This window comes from Corvus cornix, chromosome 19 (genome assembly GCF_000738735.6).
Source record: "Corvus cornix cornix isolate S_Up_H32 chromosome 19, ASM73873v5, whole genome shotgun sequence".
In the NCBI taxonomy this organism is placed as follows: Eukaryota; Metazoa; Chordata; class Aves; order Passeriformes; family Corvidae; genus Corvus; species Corvus cornix.
This window is the reverse complement of record NC_046348.1, coordinates 6917534-6932191: the sequence shown is the minus strand read 5'-3', so window position 1 is coordinate 6932191 and position 14658 is coordinate 6917534. Positions and strand designations below refer to the sequence as shown.

Here is a 14658-nt window from a genome sequence, read left to right as displayed (position 1 = left end):
GTGTGCGCCGCGCTCGGAGCATTACGGCGGGGGGGGGCTGAGGGGGAGGCGGGCAGAGCCCCCCCCGATCCTTGGATTGGTGTGCGCCGCGCTCGGAGCATTACGGCCCCCCCCCTCCGCCGTCCCCGGTATCGGCGGGCGCCGCTCGGGGCGCCGCCGCCTCCGCCGCGCCCGCAGCGGAGCTGTCCGCGGTGCTGACCGCCGCCGGCCATGGGCCCGCCGCCCGCGCTGCTCCTGCCGCTCCTCGCCGCGCTGCTCCGCGCTCCGGTACACGGTAAGCGCCGGCCGACACCCCGGGTCACCCCCGCCGCGCACACCGACCACCCTTTCGGTACCGGGTGGTCTCAACCCGTCTCCGTCGCCGCTAAACTTTGCCAACTCGTGCTCGCCCCTCGGTGCGGAGGGGAGGCTCCCCGTTTCCCCCCGTTGAACCGAGAACTCCCCTCCCCGTTATCCGCCCCACCGCCACCCCCTCCGGGGACGCGCACAGCGCTTTGCAGCCGGGCTGGTGCAACGCCGCCCCCGGCAGGCTCCGGCGGCAGCCCCTCTGCCGGTGTTACCGGCGGGAGTGGGGCGAGCATCGCTGCACCGGGGGCTGGGCAGGCACGGCGGGACCCGCTTCCGCGGTCACCGAGCCCTTCGAGCCACCCTCGAGCTGGCTATGCCGTGACCCGGTCCCTCCGTGCGGTCCCCACTGCCGGGTGGAGGGCACTGGGGGCATTTGGTTCTTTCCCCCTCTCCTCCCGCTTGGGGTGACCCCTCCAGCTCTGCGGGGGACACGGGGGACGCAGGGGTGGCGGGTGTTGGCTCTTGCCAAGGAGAGCAGCCAACACCCAGCTCGGCTCCTTGGCTCTGGCACCCATAGGGCACCGGAAGCCTCGATGCTTCGCGGCTCTGCTGCCCCAAAAATAGGACTGGGGACCCTCCAAGGCTTGGGGAGACCTGTCAGGGATTGGGGTGCCCTGGAGAACTGTGGCCATGCACGGGGCGATGGGCGGGTCGTGGTCCAGCCCTGCTGGCCCCGGTGGGATGCGGGATGTGGGCACCGGCTGCAAGCAGCAGCCGTGCAGGGAGTTACATAAACTCCCCATCTGGCAGCGGAGCCCAGCCGGGGAAGGGCGCCGTGGCCCTGCGCCCGCTGCTATTCCCAGCTCGCTCTGCCGCCTGGGGCTGCTGCCACAGCCTTCTTTCTTGGGAAAGGGAGGGGATGGGGACAGCAAGTGGGGCAATGCCATGGCATCCCCATCTCCTGCCCTGCCGGGGGGGCAGCAAAACTGGAATGGGAGGTCCATGTTGCTGGCTCTGTCCTGGGAGCAGGGCCCTGGGCAGGGCAGGTTTCCCCCAAGGGAGGCTGGTGCTTACTGTGTCAGTTCAATAATTCCTAATGAGCAATTACGTCTAGTCAGTCCCCTAATTTCTGAATATCAATAAAGTTAATTAAACACTGCATGTGCATTTCCCAGAGTCTTAAAAGTAGGGATGCCCTGGGAGGTGCTGAGCTTTTCCCAGGCCTGGAACCCATGGGGTCCTGTCCACCCTGTATCCCTCCACCATGTGCTGGGAGCTGCCTGTGTGGCTCATGCCCCAAGCTCCCAATCCTCCATCAGGCAGGGCTCCCTGGGAGCACCGCGGGTTCCATGCAGCACTGCCACGCTCAGTGTCACTGTGGCCTTGACTTGGCATCGATGGGCTGGTGCTTGATGGGTATGAAGCCATGGGTTTGAGGGACACGGGGACAGGGAGTCTTAGACCCCTCATCCAGGATGGGGAGCTTGGTGATGTGCTCCGAGTGGTGGCAATGCAGGGTCTGATCCTATCTCTCTCCTTCCCCAACTGTGGGTCACCACCAGCCCCTGGTGTCCACAGGGGTTTGCCCCAGCAGAAAGAGGGGTCTGGACCCCATGGCACTGATGCAGCTGAGGAGTATGGTGCCAGGCACAGCTCCATCAGCCCCAGCCCACTGCAGCCCCTCTCCCCAGCTGTCCAAAGCCATGAAAGGCCAGGCTTTTTTTGTGGGGATTATCTTAGCCACACTGGAAGGAGCTCCTTGTAATTTGGGCTCCTGGCAGCCTGGGGTAAAGGGAAGCAGCACAGGCTGTGGTAAGGGGTACAGGGCCTGGCCGTGCCCCCATGAGCTGTGCCACGGCATCCAGCATCAGCCAGAAGCACTGTGCCCACAGGGGTGATGTATTTGGGGGACACGGTGCCCTGGGCATGTGGGTGCTGGCTGGGGTCTCAGTGTGACGGGGGGAGCTGGGGAAGGAGGCAGGCGCCTGCTCCGGTAATTAACGGCGCGTGTGCTTTTGCCCTGCGTGCCTCGGAGGAGTTCGTCACCGCCACGCTGCCGTGCCGCCAGGCCAGGATTATCTGGATAATACTCTTAAGCCAGGGAGTGGGAGGGCACGGTCGTCCCGCGGGGATGTGGGGCGCGGGCTGAGCCAACCACCCCCACCATTGCCTGAGAGCCCGATTGCCGCAGGCATCGTCTGTGGGTTTGCAGTGGCAGGGATGAAATTGGCTCAGGGTGCTGTGCCAAGCAGGGCTGCCAGGCAGAGCCAGAGCAGTGGGAATGTGGGGGAAAATGGGGTGCAAAGAAGCTTGGGCAAGGACACGACAAGGGCACCCCCAGGCCTGGTTTGGAGCAGCAGAGAACCCCCCACTTCTATGGTGCTGGTGGGACCCCCAGGTTGGCACTGGGCTCCTGGGGCTGTCACTCTCTCTGTGCAGCCCCTGCCGGAGTAGGGACTGTGGCTGACCCTGGCTGTGGGGTCCTCTGGGAGCACCAACAGCCCCCAGGGGAGGTGGATGAAGTTGTGTCTCCAGCGGCTCTGACGGGAGAGGATAATTTCGCCTCCAATCAATTCTTTAAATGCGCACAATTGAAAGATTGCCTCTGAAAGCTGCCTATAAGCAGGGAGGTAATGGATTCCCTCCAGTTGCAGGCAAGAGCTCGGGAGTGGCAGCACCCCTTCCTCCTGCTGCTGGGGAGATGGGGACAACCGGAGGACCAGCATGCTCCCACCATGAGCATCCTCGGGTGGGTGAAGGGGCTGCCTGGAGCCCTCAGAGGCAGCTGGGGATGCCTCTATCTGCCTGGCTGACTGCCAGCCTGCACTGTGCTGAGACCTGGCACTGCTCATCACATCCTCCGAGGTGCCAGGGGTCCCGTTGGCCAAGGCTGGGGATCTGCTCGGCCCCCAGCCTGCAGGAGAAGTGGCAGCGGCCAGCCCGCACGCTCGCTGTGCCAGTAGGAATTATTACATATATAATTTAAATGCAGTAACGAGCTGTGCTGAAGGGATCAAATATTAATCAGCTGCAAGAGCGCTGCTCTGACCCTGTGAAAATGGAGAGAGGTGTTTGAAACGCCAAATCAGCCGGTGCTTGGCGATGAGCGGTGCTGGGCGATGAGCGAGGTGATGCTTGGGCAGGGCAGGCTCTGGTAGTCCCCAGATGCCCTGGGGAGTGGCAGCAAGGGAAAATGTTGGCTGTAAAATCAGCCCTCAGTGGCTTCCAGAACTGGATGGTTCATCCTCTAGGAAAAGCAGTGCTGGAGCAGGGTGTGGGGCTGGCTGGGAGGGACACAGTGCTGGGGACAGCTGAGATGCTGGCTCTGGCAGGAGCAGGCGGCGATGGGAGGGAATGGTGTCTGCAGGAAGTATGACATGGCTGAGCAGCCCAACGCGGAGCCCGACAAGCAGCTCTCGCTCGCCTCCCGCAACCGATTCCAATTGCTGTCTCTGGCAGTGGGCGGAGGGAAGGGGAGACGGGAGCTGGGTGGGCAGCGTGGCCCTGCTCGCCCTGCCTGACTCCCGCCCACTCTGGGCAGGCATCCCCAGCACCCAGGGGTGCCCCGAGGGCTGAATGCCCCCCTGTCACCCAGAGGGGTGAGCTGTGCTGGGTCCCGGGGGAGACCAGAGCTTGCACAGAGCCCCATGGGGGCCTGGCACCTACATCATGTGGCGTGGTACCGAGCGGGTACTGCCCAGCAGTGGGGTATCCATCACAGGAAAGCCTGGGGGAGAGGCTGATTTGGGTGCTGTCAGCCCAGGGAGGGGGGACATGGCACAGCACAGTGCTTGGGTCTGAAATAGCAGCAGACATACAATTTATCACCGCTGCTGCCACGCAGGGAAATTGCTGTAGAAACCCATTAGCTCCGCAGGGAGAATGGGGAAGGGGGATTACATGGGCTGTGGGTGGCGAGGAGGGGACAAGGGCCCCATTGGCATCCACCAGGTGGGGAGGGAAGAAAGCCCCGGGGATGGGCACCCAGCTGGCCGCTGGGTTCTGCCCTCATGCCCACCCCGTGCTGGTGGTGCTTGGGGCGCTCGGTGTGTCAGCCGGCACTCGGCCGCCGCGATGCTCCAGGGAACCGGTTGCGGTGATGTGACATGTGTCAGCGGGTAAATGACTGTTCAATTCAAGGAGAATTGCAAAACATACAAGGTCAAACGCTTCCCCGCCAGCGCTGCCATGAATATTAAAGCCGAGCTCCTCAGATAGCTGCCAGGGCTGGCGGCCGCACTCGCCAGCGGTGTCCCCAGGCACCAGGGCAGCCCCTTGGGTCCCTGCTCTAGCTGCTCTAACAGGCTCAGCTTGGCCGTGGGCATCTGGGGTCACTGGCAGTGCCAGGGTGGAGGTAGCCATGTAGCAGGATGTGGATGCCAGTATAGCTGCCAGCTGGCCACGCTGGGTGCCAGTGGTTTGTCTGCGTGGCAGCGGTGACAGCTGGGTGGCAGGGGAGCTGGCTGCACAGTCCTGCCTGTGCCCACCCGCCCCTGCCTGCACCCTCACACCATCTGTGCGCTCCTGCCTGCATCTGCCCACCCACGCCTGCCTGCATCCCGACAATGCCTGCATTCCCACGCTGCCTACACCTGCCCACCCACCACCTGCACCCACCTGTATTCTCTGCCTGCTCCTGCCCACGCTGCCTTCACACCTGGAAGCAAGCCCTGTTCCCTGCCTGGGGTCCCCAGGGCCACCAGGGCAGGGGACAGGTAGGGATCTGGCATCAATAGGGTGTGCTCCCTCTCCTGTTCCTGTTGTGGAGGCTGGGGGTGGTCCAGGGGGCTGGGGGCTGTGGGACAGGGAGGCTGTGGGTGGGGGAGCATGGTGTCAGCTGCCTGACAGCTCATTCATCACAGCTGCCGGCCCTGGCCATAGGGGCAAAGCCAGATTAGATTTTAAATTGGAAAATAAACCTAGAGTCTGGTGAGGCCCAGCCCCTGTCCTCACCCTGTGCCAGGCACATGGCTACCTGCACCTCCCCCTTTCCTCCATCCTACAGATGGGGAAACTGAGGCACGGAACACCACTGTGTGCTGTGATGCTCCTGGGGCCACCAAGGGCCCTGCCCTGTCCCCTCCCTGAGCTGGGCACTCTGTTATTGCTTTCTTGGCGGGCAGCATCGATCGGTGCTCCCTGGGTGGCTGCGTGCCGCCTTATTTATTTATTTGTGACAGCAGGCGGCATCGATTCCTGCCGGGGGGGCCTCCGCCTGCCACAGCCGGATTAGTCTCTGGCATCTCCCAGCTGCTGTTAATAAACTCCCACCCGACAAAGCCAATGGGAGGGATTAGGACCCCCTCTCCACTGTGGCCGTGGGCACGTGGCCAGCTTGCCGAGGGACCCCGATAGGCACATGGCTACTGGGGACTTGACAGCCCCTTTGCCCACCCTGAGTTCGGCGGGGTGGCTGCTGGGCGCCAGGGCCCAGAGGGGTGTGTGCTGGGTAGCCAGCCCCATGTCAGCAGTCCCTGGTCACCTTGGGGACATGGGAGGGACATAGCTGTGGCACTGGAGATAAGCTGCTTAGAGACATCTATGGAGGCGGAGGCTCTAATCCCGTGGTGTTCATGGGGCATGGGTGGCAGCAGCTGGGCACCCGCTGCCTTCCCACGGTGTCCTGAGCATCCTGTATCCCCAGCCCCAAGCATCCCCCGGTGCCAAGAGCATCCTGTGGTACCCAGAGCACCACACAGAGCCCAGGGCAGTGCCTGGTGCCAACCCTGCCCAGCCCAGGGTGCAGAGTATCGAGATGGGACCTGTTCTAGGATCCTTGCTGTAAGGCCTGGCCTTAGCCAGTCGCCTCCATGGGGACCAATGTGCTCCCTAGTACCCCGGGCAGGTGAGATGCCCATGGAGAGGAGTGTCCAGGGGACTGGGTGGGCATCTCTAGCCCAGCCTTCACCGCATGGGGCAGTGGTGACAGCGCAGGGCCCAGCCCCGAGCACTAATCTGCTATTAAAGCCTAACGGAGATTTTGGCGCCCTTCAGTATAAACTCATTAACTTTTATGTTCTAATAAATGGATCATATTAAAATATAATTCTGGCCTTGCTGGGGGGCAAGTGAACCTTTCGGAGCTGGTGTGGGCAGGTGTCCCTGCTGTGCCTCTGTGCCCAGGGCATTATTGTCCCAGCACGATGGCAGGGGGTCGGTGGGGACACGGGGTGGGTAGCAGGGGTGTGAGGATGCCTGCCAGCACCCAGCAGCTCCCCACTACGCTGCACACCCAAGATAATGTGTCTTAATAGTCCCTTAAAAGCAGCAGTCGCAGAGTAATTAATCTTCGCGGGGCCCTGCCCTGCTACGGATAGGGATAATTACCCGGTAATTGGCAGTATCGTGTCATCAGTGCCTGTGCACGGCGGCAAGACGTGCCCACGCACTCCCGTGGCCTCGTGCCTCACACCGGGGCCTCAGAGGGATGCTGGGTGTCACCATGGTATCCCCTCTGCAGTGGCACGGCAGGGCTGGGGGACACCGAGATGTGCCCAGCAGGAGAGGGGATGGTGCTGTGCCAGATCCGGGAGCAGGAGATGCTGGGTGACTCATTAGGGCTGATTAAATTCTCTTTTATTTTTGGTCTGAAGGCTGTAAGTGGCTGGGCTGGGCATGCTGGGGATTTGCTCAGGAACTAATGTCTGGGAGGGACACGGGGCTGTGACAGGGGAATCCCTGTGGTTGTGGGTGGGAGGGGGGGAGCATCGACGGGGTAGGGAGTTCCCTACAGACTCACACTGCTCAGGGACAGCCTGGCTGGAAAGAAGGTGAGCTCTCTGGTAGCCTGGAGGAGGGTCCAAGTGTCCAGGCTCCGGTGACATTCCTGGTGCAGCCATGGCAGTCAGGGTAATCACCTGCGTGCCTGCCCTCTGGGAATGTGCAGTCCCGGGGAAACCTCGGCACGGGATGGCCACCTCTGTGGTGAAGGATAATCAGTGATCAGGGACACCCAATCCCGGGGCTGTCTCCATCAGGGCTGGCTCAGAGGAGTGGGCACCCCTTCACATGGTACAAGCTGCAGATGTGCATTAATTAGCCAGAGCTTAATTTCCAGGGCTGCCCCAGTGAAGGGTATGCTGGGGAGAGGGTGTCACAATCCCGCTGCATGTGGCTTGTTTGCCATCCTGGTTTTGGGGGAATATTGGTGTGCAGGAAAACGTTAGTCCTTGGAGCGGCACTCGCCCACGGTGCAGGCCTGGTCCATGGGGAGGTGTTGGTCTGCAGGGGTCTGTGGCACTGCACAAGCACCACTCCCCAGAGCTGCATCCACACCTGATACAGCATCAGCCCTTGTCCAAGCACTGGTCCCAGGTGCCACTGAGGGCACAGTGTTGGTCTGTGATGAAGCATCACTCCCTGGTGCACCACCAGTCCCCCGTTCCCTGTCAGTCCCCAACAGAGCATCACTCCACACGTCCCCAGCATCCCATGTTCTTTCCTCCCTCCAGGTTCCAACGGGCTGGCAAGGAAGACCGGGGAGAGTGCTGAGGTGGAGCCGACGGCGCTGCCCACGCCGGCAGAGCGGGAGGCAGAGGCTCACTTTGTGAGCACGGCGCCCACGCTCAAGATCCTCAACCATCACCCGCTGCTGGAGGACCTGCTGCACGAAGCCTTCCTGAAGAAGGACTACCTGGCCCAGGCACCATTCCTGCCTGCTGGTGCTGGCCCCTTCCTCCCTGCTGGTGCCCTCCAGCCGGCCCCCGGCCCCCAGAACCCAAGCCCTCACCCCGCACCCCTGCCCTGCCCCGGCCTGCCTTCCCCACTGACCCGCTGACCACGCCAGCAGGGCGTCCCGGGCCATGGGGGGAGGCGTGGGGGGCTGTGCCGGGTGCAGACCCCTCGTGGTCCCCCTCTGGGGTGCCAGAGTCAAGCACTGCATCCCCCAGCCAGGCACCCACCACGGCTGGCACATCCCTGGCACCCCGCACCGGGGCCGCTGTGGTGCCTGGGGATGAGGAAGGGACCACCACCACCTCCACCATCACCACCACCACTGTCACCACACTGCAGGGGCCAGGTGAGTGCCAGGGAGGGAGTCAGGTGGAGCTGGGGTGAAGTGGGGCTGAGCTGGGGTCTCTTCTGTCACCAGCTCCCTGCAACCGGACGCTGGCGGGTCCCGAGGGCTGGCTGGTGTCCCCAGAGCCAACCGGTGGCCCCTATGATGGCAGCCTGGACTGCACCTACACCATCTCTGTCTACCCTGGCTATGGTGTGGAGCTCAAGGTGAGCTGAGGACTGAGGGTGGGACAGGGTGCCAAGAGCCTGCAGACAAGTGTGGCATGTCCCCTACTCTGTGCCATGGCTGTGTGTCTGTGCAGGGTGCAGCCAACACATAGTCTTGCCCCTGTCCTTGTCCCCATTCCTGTGTCCTTAAGCCAAGAGAGCTGGCTCAGGGCATTGCCTACCCTCAGGGCCCAGCACAGGGATGTGGGTACATGAGCTGGTGGGATGGATGCCCCAGGATGCTCTGTGCCCACCAGCTGCTGTGGTTGGCACCCATCACAAAGAAGTGCTGCGAGATTTAATTAACAAAGCCCTGATGGAGAAGGTGTGAGCAGTGCCAGCAGGTGCCATGCTGTGCTGCAGGGCCAGGAACACCCAGCGCCCATCTGCCAGGAGCAGAGGCTGACAGCAAATCCTGCTGTGCTGAGGCCATGTGCTGCTCCCATCAGTGGCACGTGGCCATGTGCCCCCATCTCTGCTGAAGCCACCACAGGGCAGTGCCGTGGCTTGTCGAAAGCCAGCAGTGAGCCAGAGGCAGCATCTCCACCATCAGCCCTCCTCCAGCCCACACTCACCCGTGCTGCTGCTCCTCACCATGCAGCATAGCTTAATTAACATCATTAATAGCAAATTGCTCCAGAGGGCGAGGCTGGCTGTCTGCAAGGCTGCCAGCGTGGGCCTGGCTGTGCCGTGGTGCTCTGGCAGAGCACCGGCTGGGCCCTGCTGCTCGTGGCATGGGGGATGATTTATGGCACTGCTAACCGTGTTTGAAAGGCACTGCCCCGCACAGACAAGCTCCAGTGGGCTATTGACCACAGAGAAGCCACTCAAGGACCAGCTCCGAGCCAGGCAATGCTGTGGTGGTGACACTTGTGTCCCCTGCAGGTAGAGAACATCAGCCTGGCAGAAGGGGAGACGCTGACAGTGGAGAGCACGGGAGGCCTGGAGCCCAACCTCCTGGCCAACGAGTCCTTCCTGCTGCGGGGCCAGGTCATCCGCAGCCCAGCCAACCTCCTCACCTTGCGCTTCCAGAGCCCCCGGCCCCCCAGCCCTGGCTCCTACCACTTTCACTACCAAGGTATGGGGCTCAGACCCCTCTCTACCCTCTGGGAGCTTCCCTGCCAATGTGGTGCTAATTTGGGTCGTGGCGATACACCAGCAGTTCATCTGTGTTGCTGGTGCGTTATAAGTGAGCACTGACCAGGTAATCTCTCCATGAGAGTTAATTTGCCTTAGCAATTATGGGTTCATTTAGCATCATTCTCGGCAGCCACAGACACCGTGTCACTCAGCCCTGCCACACCCAGGCATTTCTGGGGGTCTGGGGAGGCAGTTTCTGGCTTCTGAGGGACCCATTGCCGCTCACCCCTGGTAACACCGCCACCTGCCTCCAGCCTACCTGCTGAGCTGCCCCTTCCCAGCACGGCCGGCTTTCGGGGAGGTCTCCGTCAGCAGCCTGCACCCCGGTGGGGACGCCCGTTTCCGCTGCTCCACGGGATACCAACTGCAGGGCGCCCGCCGGCTCCTCTGCCGCAACGCCACCCGCCCCTTCTGGAGCGCCCGCGAGCCCCTCTGTCTCGGTAAGCACCGGGACACCGTGGGGACACGGGACAGCTAGCACGGCACAGTCACCCACTGATGGTCCCTCTCCCACAGCGGCGTGCGGCGGGGTGGTCCGGAATGCCACAGTGGGACGCATTGTCTCGCCCGGCTTTCCCGGGAACTACAGCAACAACCTGACGTGCCACTGGCTGCTGGAGGCACCAGATGGCCACCGCCTGCACCTCCACTTCGAGAAGGTGTCACTGGCAGAGGATGATGACAGGTTTGGCTCTGGACCAGACTGAGGGGGTTGGGGCTGTGGGGTCACCCTGAGGCACAGGGCCACGTTCAAGGATGAGTGCTCTTGGCTATATCCAAGGATGGGTACCACTGGCCATATCCAAGGATGGGATCTGTCATGGATGGGTGCCATTAGTCATATTTAAGGATGGGTGTTGCTCGCCATGGCCAAGTGTGGCTACTGTTGGCCACAGGCCATGGTCAAGGACAGGTGCTGTTGGCCGTATTCAAGGAAGATAACCTCCAACCATGCCCAAGGATGGTGCTGTTGGCCATGGCCAGCACTGCACCCTGCCCTTGTCGTGCCTTGGCAGGCTCATCATCCGCAACGGCAACAACGTGGAGGCACCGCCGGTGTACGACTCCTACGAGGTGGAGTACCTGCCCATCGAGGGGCTGCTCAGCACCGGGCGCCACTTCTTCGTAGAGCTCACCACCGACAGCAGCGGGGCCGCTGCGGGCATGGCACTGCGCTACGAGGGTATGGGGCTGGGGCGTAGCGGGGAACCCAAACAGCCCCGTCCCCACCCGGCCCCTGTAGACCTTTGCCCCTGTGCCCGCAGCCTTCGAGCAGGGGCATTGCTATGAGCCCTTCGTCAAGTATGGGAACTTCACGGCCAGTGACCCCCGGTACCCTGTGGGTACCACAGTGGAGTTCAGCTGCGACCCTGGCTACACGCTGGAGCAGGGCTCCACCATCATCGAGTGCGTGGACCCCAGTGACCCGCAGTGGAACGAGACAGAACCAGCGTGCCGTGGTAGGTACTGGGGGTTGCTGTGGATGGGGCACGAGGGATACTGCTGTTGTGTGGATGTTGTGTGATGGAGCTGAGGGACATGGTGTGAGTTGAAGCCAACAGGGATGGAGGGTGATGGAGCTGGGATGCTGGAGTGCGTACTGGAGCCAGGCATGGGCCACGATGGGTGCTGGAGTCACTGCGCCACAGTGTGTGCTTGAGCCGTAGTCACAGGGGATGGCGGGTGCCAGATCTGGGATGCTGGAGTGGGTCTTGTGGCGGGTGCCCCGTGGCAGTGCCAAGCCTGGTGTGTGCCCACAGCGGTGTGCAGCGGGGAGCTGACGGACACGGCCGGAGTGGTGCTGTCACCCAACTGGCCAGAGGCGTACGGGAAGGGCCAGGACTGCATCTGGGGGCTGCACGTGGAGGAGGACAAGCGCATCATGCTGGATGTCCGCGTGTGAGTGTTGGGATGGCCCAGGATGGGGACAGTGGCGTGGGGGGTCTGTGCACTTCCTGCCCTCACTGCCCCCCTGCCCCAGGCTGCGGCTGGGCTCGGGGGACATGCTGACCTTCTATGATGGGGATGACCTGACGGCGCGGATCCTGGGCCAGTACACGGGTGCCCGTGGCCGCTTCAAGCTCTACGCATCCACTGCCGATGTCACCGTCCAGTTCCAGTCTGACCCTGGTGCCGGTGCCTTTGCCTATCGGCAGGGCTTTGTCATCCACTTCTCTGGTGAGCCCCGCAGTGGGACAGTGTCACTGGTGTCTGCAGTGTCCCCACTGCCCTGCTCATCCCTCCATGCCCACAGAGGTCCCCCGTAATGACACCTGCCCTGAGCTGCCAGACATCGCCAATGGCTGGAAGACGTCCTCACAGCCGGAGCTTCTCCATGGGACTGTGGTCACCTTCCACTGCTACCCCGGCTTCCAGCTGACCGGCACTGACCTCCTGATGTGTCACTGGGACCTGACGTGGAGTGGTGACCTGCCCTCCTGTGAGCGGGGTGAGTGATGCCCACCAGTGACTCCCTGCTCTGCAGCGCATCCCCAGCCACCATCACTATCGGTCACTCCCACCTGCAGTGACAACCTGCCGGGACCCTGGGGATGCTGAGCACAGCCGCAGGGTGGTCTCCAATCCTAAATTCCCGGTGGGAGCCACCGTGCAGTACGTCTGTGACAAGGGCTATGTCCTGGCGGGCACTGGGACCCTCACCTGCCATGACCGTGCTGCGGGGGGACCCAAGTGGAGTGACCGTCTCCCCAAGTGCATCCGTGAGTTGGACACCCCCTCCCCCGGGCATATCCCCCAAGTCGGTGGCGAGCAGTGACCCCACCATACCCCTGCCCCGCAGCGGAGACGTATGAGCCCTGCCACAACCCCGGCGTGCCGGCGGGCGGGCGGCAGAACCCGGAGCGGCGGCTGTACCCGGCGGGAGCCACCCTACACTTCTCCTGCACCGCCGGCCGGGCGCTGCTGGGCGAGGGCAGCCTGCGCTGCCTGCCCGGGCACCCCTCACGCTGGAGCGGCTCCCCTCCCATCTGCAAGGCGGGTGAGAGGACCACCCCCCACCCCCGCACCCCGCCGGCACCGCTCGGCACCCCACTTCTCACCCCCGGTGTTGGTTTCTTTCTTCCCCCTCCTCCAGCCTCCTACGATGAGTTTTACAGCAACCGCAACCTGGATGGTAAGGGCAAGGGTGTGCTGGGGTGCCGGGGCATGGATGGGCACCCAGGGTGTGGCCAATGTGGGGTGTCCCCTCGGTGAGTCCCCAAATCTCCTGGACAGCTGTGGCCAAGGCCGTGCCCTCGGGGACAACGCTGGAGGGCACCAACGTTGCCATCGCTGTCTTCCTGCCCGTGCTGGTGGTGGCCCTGCTCATCGGGGGCATTTATCTCTACTTCTCCAAGTGAGTGGCCCACTGGCCCCTGTCACCCTATGATGCCCTCCTGCTGCCCACTCCAGCTGCCCTTTCCCCACAGGCTCCAGGGGAAGCCGGTCCTGCAGCTGCCCCTTGCCGGCTCCCACCCCTATGACCACATCACCGTGGAGTCGGCTTTTGACAATCCCACCTATGAGACAGGAGTAAGTACTGGCCCCCACACCCCCCATCTGGGGCTGGGCACCCCAGGGACCCTGCATCGCATAGGCCACCTGTGCCAGGGACAGGCATGGGATGGGGTCATGTGTTCCAGGAACCATGCATTAGATAGGACATCCACCCAGGAACCAGACAGGGGATGGGACATGCACGCAGAGACCACCCATGGGATGATATGTCTATCCAGGGACCATTCTAGGGACCACACATGGGATGGAGCATCGATCCAGGGACCACATGTGGGGTGGGATATCCATCTAGGCACCACACTTTAGTTCAGACAACCATCAGGGACCACACACACTATCTGGGATATCCATCCAGGGACCATGGACAGGATGGACACTAATCCAGGACCCACGTTTGGGATGGGACACGCATCCCCAGGGCTGTCTGTAGTCTGGGATGGGAGTCTGTCCTTACGGGATGGGAGATGCCCTATCCCTGTCCCAGGCACCCCGTTGCACTGCCGAGTGTCCAACCCCTTGCAGTCTGTTTTCTTTGCAGGACACGAGGGAATATGAGGTGTCCATCTAGGTGTGGGCAGCATGGAGCTTGGTGCTGCAGCCACCCCTCCCGGACCCCCCCGTGCCCACCGGCCCCCGGCACGGGCTGGGAACACCTCTCCCAAGGAGACTCAAGCCGAGCGCTTGGCAGGACCCACCTGGGCACCATCCACCCCCCTGCCACCCCCAATGCATCCGGACCCCCGTGGGGTCTGCCCGAGCCCCACTGTCACCCAGCCCCCCGCACTGGGCTCATGAGAGGCTGAGCCAGTGGGGGTCCCTGGACCCCATCCTGCCCCCCCCCCGGCCCCTGAGCCAGCGAGGGCCCCTGGACTTTATCCTGTCCTTTGGGCTCCATCCTTCCCTCCAGCCCCCCGCAGGGGGAAAACAGCAGCCCCCCACAGTCCCCGCGACGGAGGAGTGACACAGGCAGGGGGAGCAGCGCTGTGGGGACCCCCAGGTAAGGACAGGGCTCCCCGGGGCTGCAGCGGGGAGGGGACGAAGCCCCGGGGGTTGGGCGAGGGGCTTGGGTGGCCATGTGTGTGCTCCCCCCGCTCTCGCCCCCCACCCAGCACAGGGCTGGCTCCCCCGCACCCCCCGTGTCTCCCACCGCCGCCACGCAGGGACGTGTCCCCCCCGTGCCCCCAGCATGCTGCGTGTCCCCCCGGCCCCGCTTGCTTCGCCCTCCCCGGGGGGGTCCCTTCCGCCACCAGCGTGTCCCCCCCGCGCGTCCCGGCACCCCAGCGCGGCCAGACCCGGAGTGACGGGGTGGGCAGGGGCACCGGGCATGGCTGTGCCCCCCCCACCGCCGCGTCCCGCCCGGGCTAGTGACCCCGGCCCACGCCGCCCTCTCGATCTGGAGGGGGCACCGCCCCCCTCCCCATCTTTTGGTTGTTTCATTAATAAAAACTGGTGTTTTAGAAGAAGCGATGACGTCTTCCTCAGCGGGGC

The 14658-nt window shown here is 63.3% G+C and overlaps 1 protein-coding gene across 1 annotated transcript; it reads left to right on the top strand.

The window, feature by feature from the left end:
* The first annotated feature begins 163 nt into the window (after positions 1 to 163).
* Positions 164 to 14633, top strand: SEZ6 (seizure related 6 homolog). The gene is given in 18 exon segments (XM_039563117.1): positions 164 to 274; positions 7740 to 7985; positions 7988 to 8308; positions 8381 to 8514; positions 9400 to 9592; positions 9909 to 10094; positions 10171 to 10339; positions 10671 to 10837; positions 10920 to 11114; positions 11415 to 11553; positions 11636 to 11832; positions 11909 to 12103; positions 12183 to 12374; positions 12455 to 12652; positions 12749 to 12787; positions 12889 to 13009; positions 13083 to 13185; positions 13693 to 14633. Coding segments are annotated over 18 exon segments (2892 nt in total). The 5' UTR covers positions 164 to 210; the 3' UTR covers positions 13726 to 14633.
* The last annotated feature ends 25 nt before the right edge of the window (positions 14634 to 14658 follow it).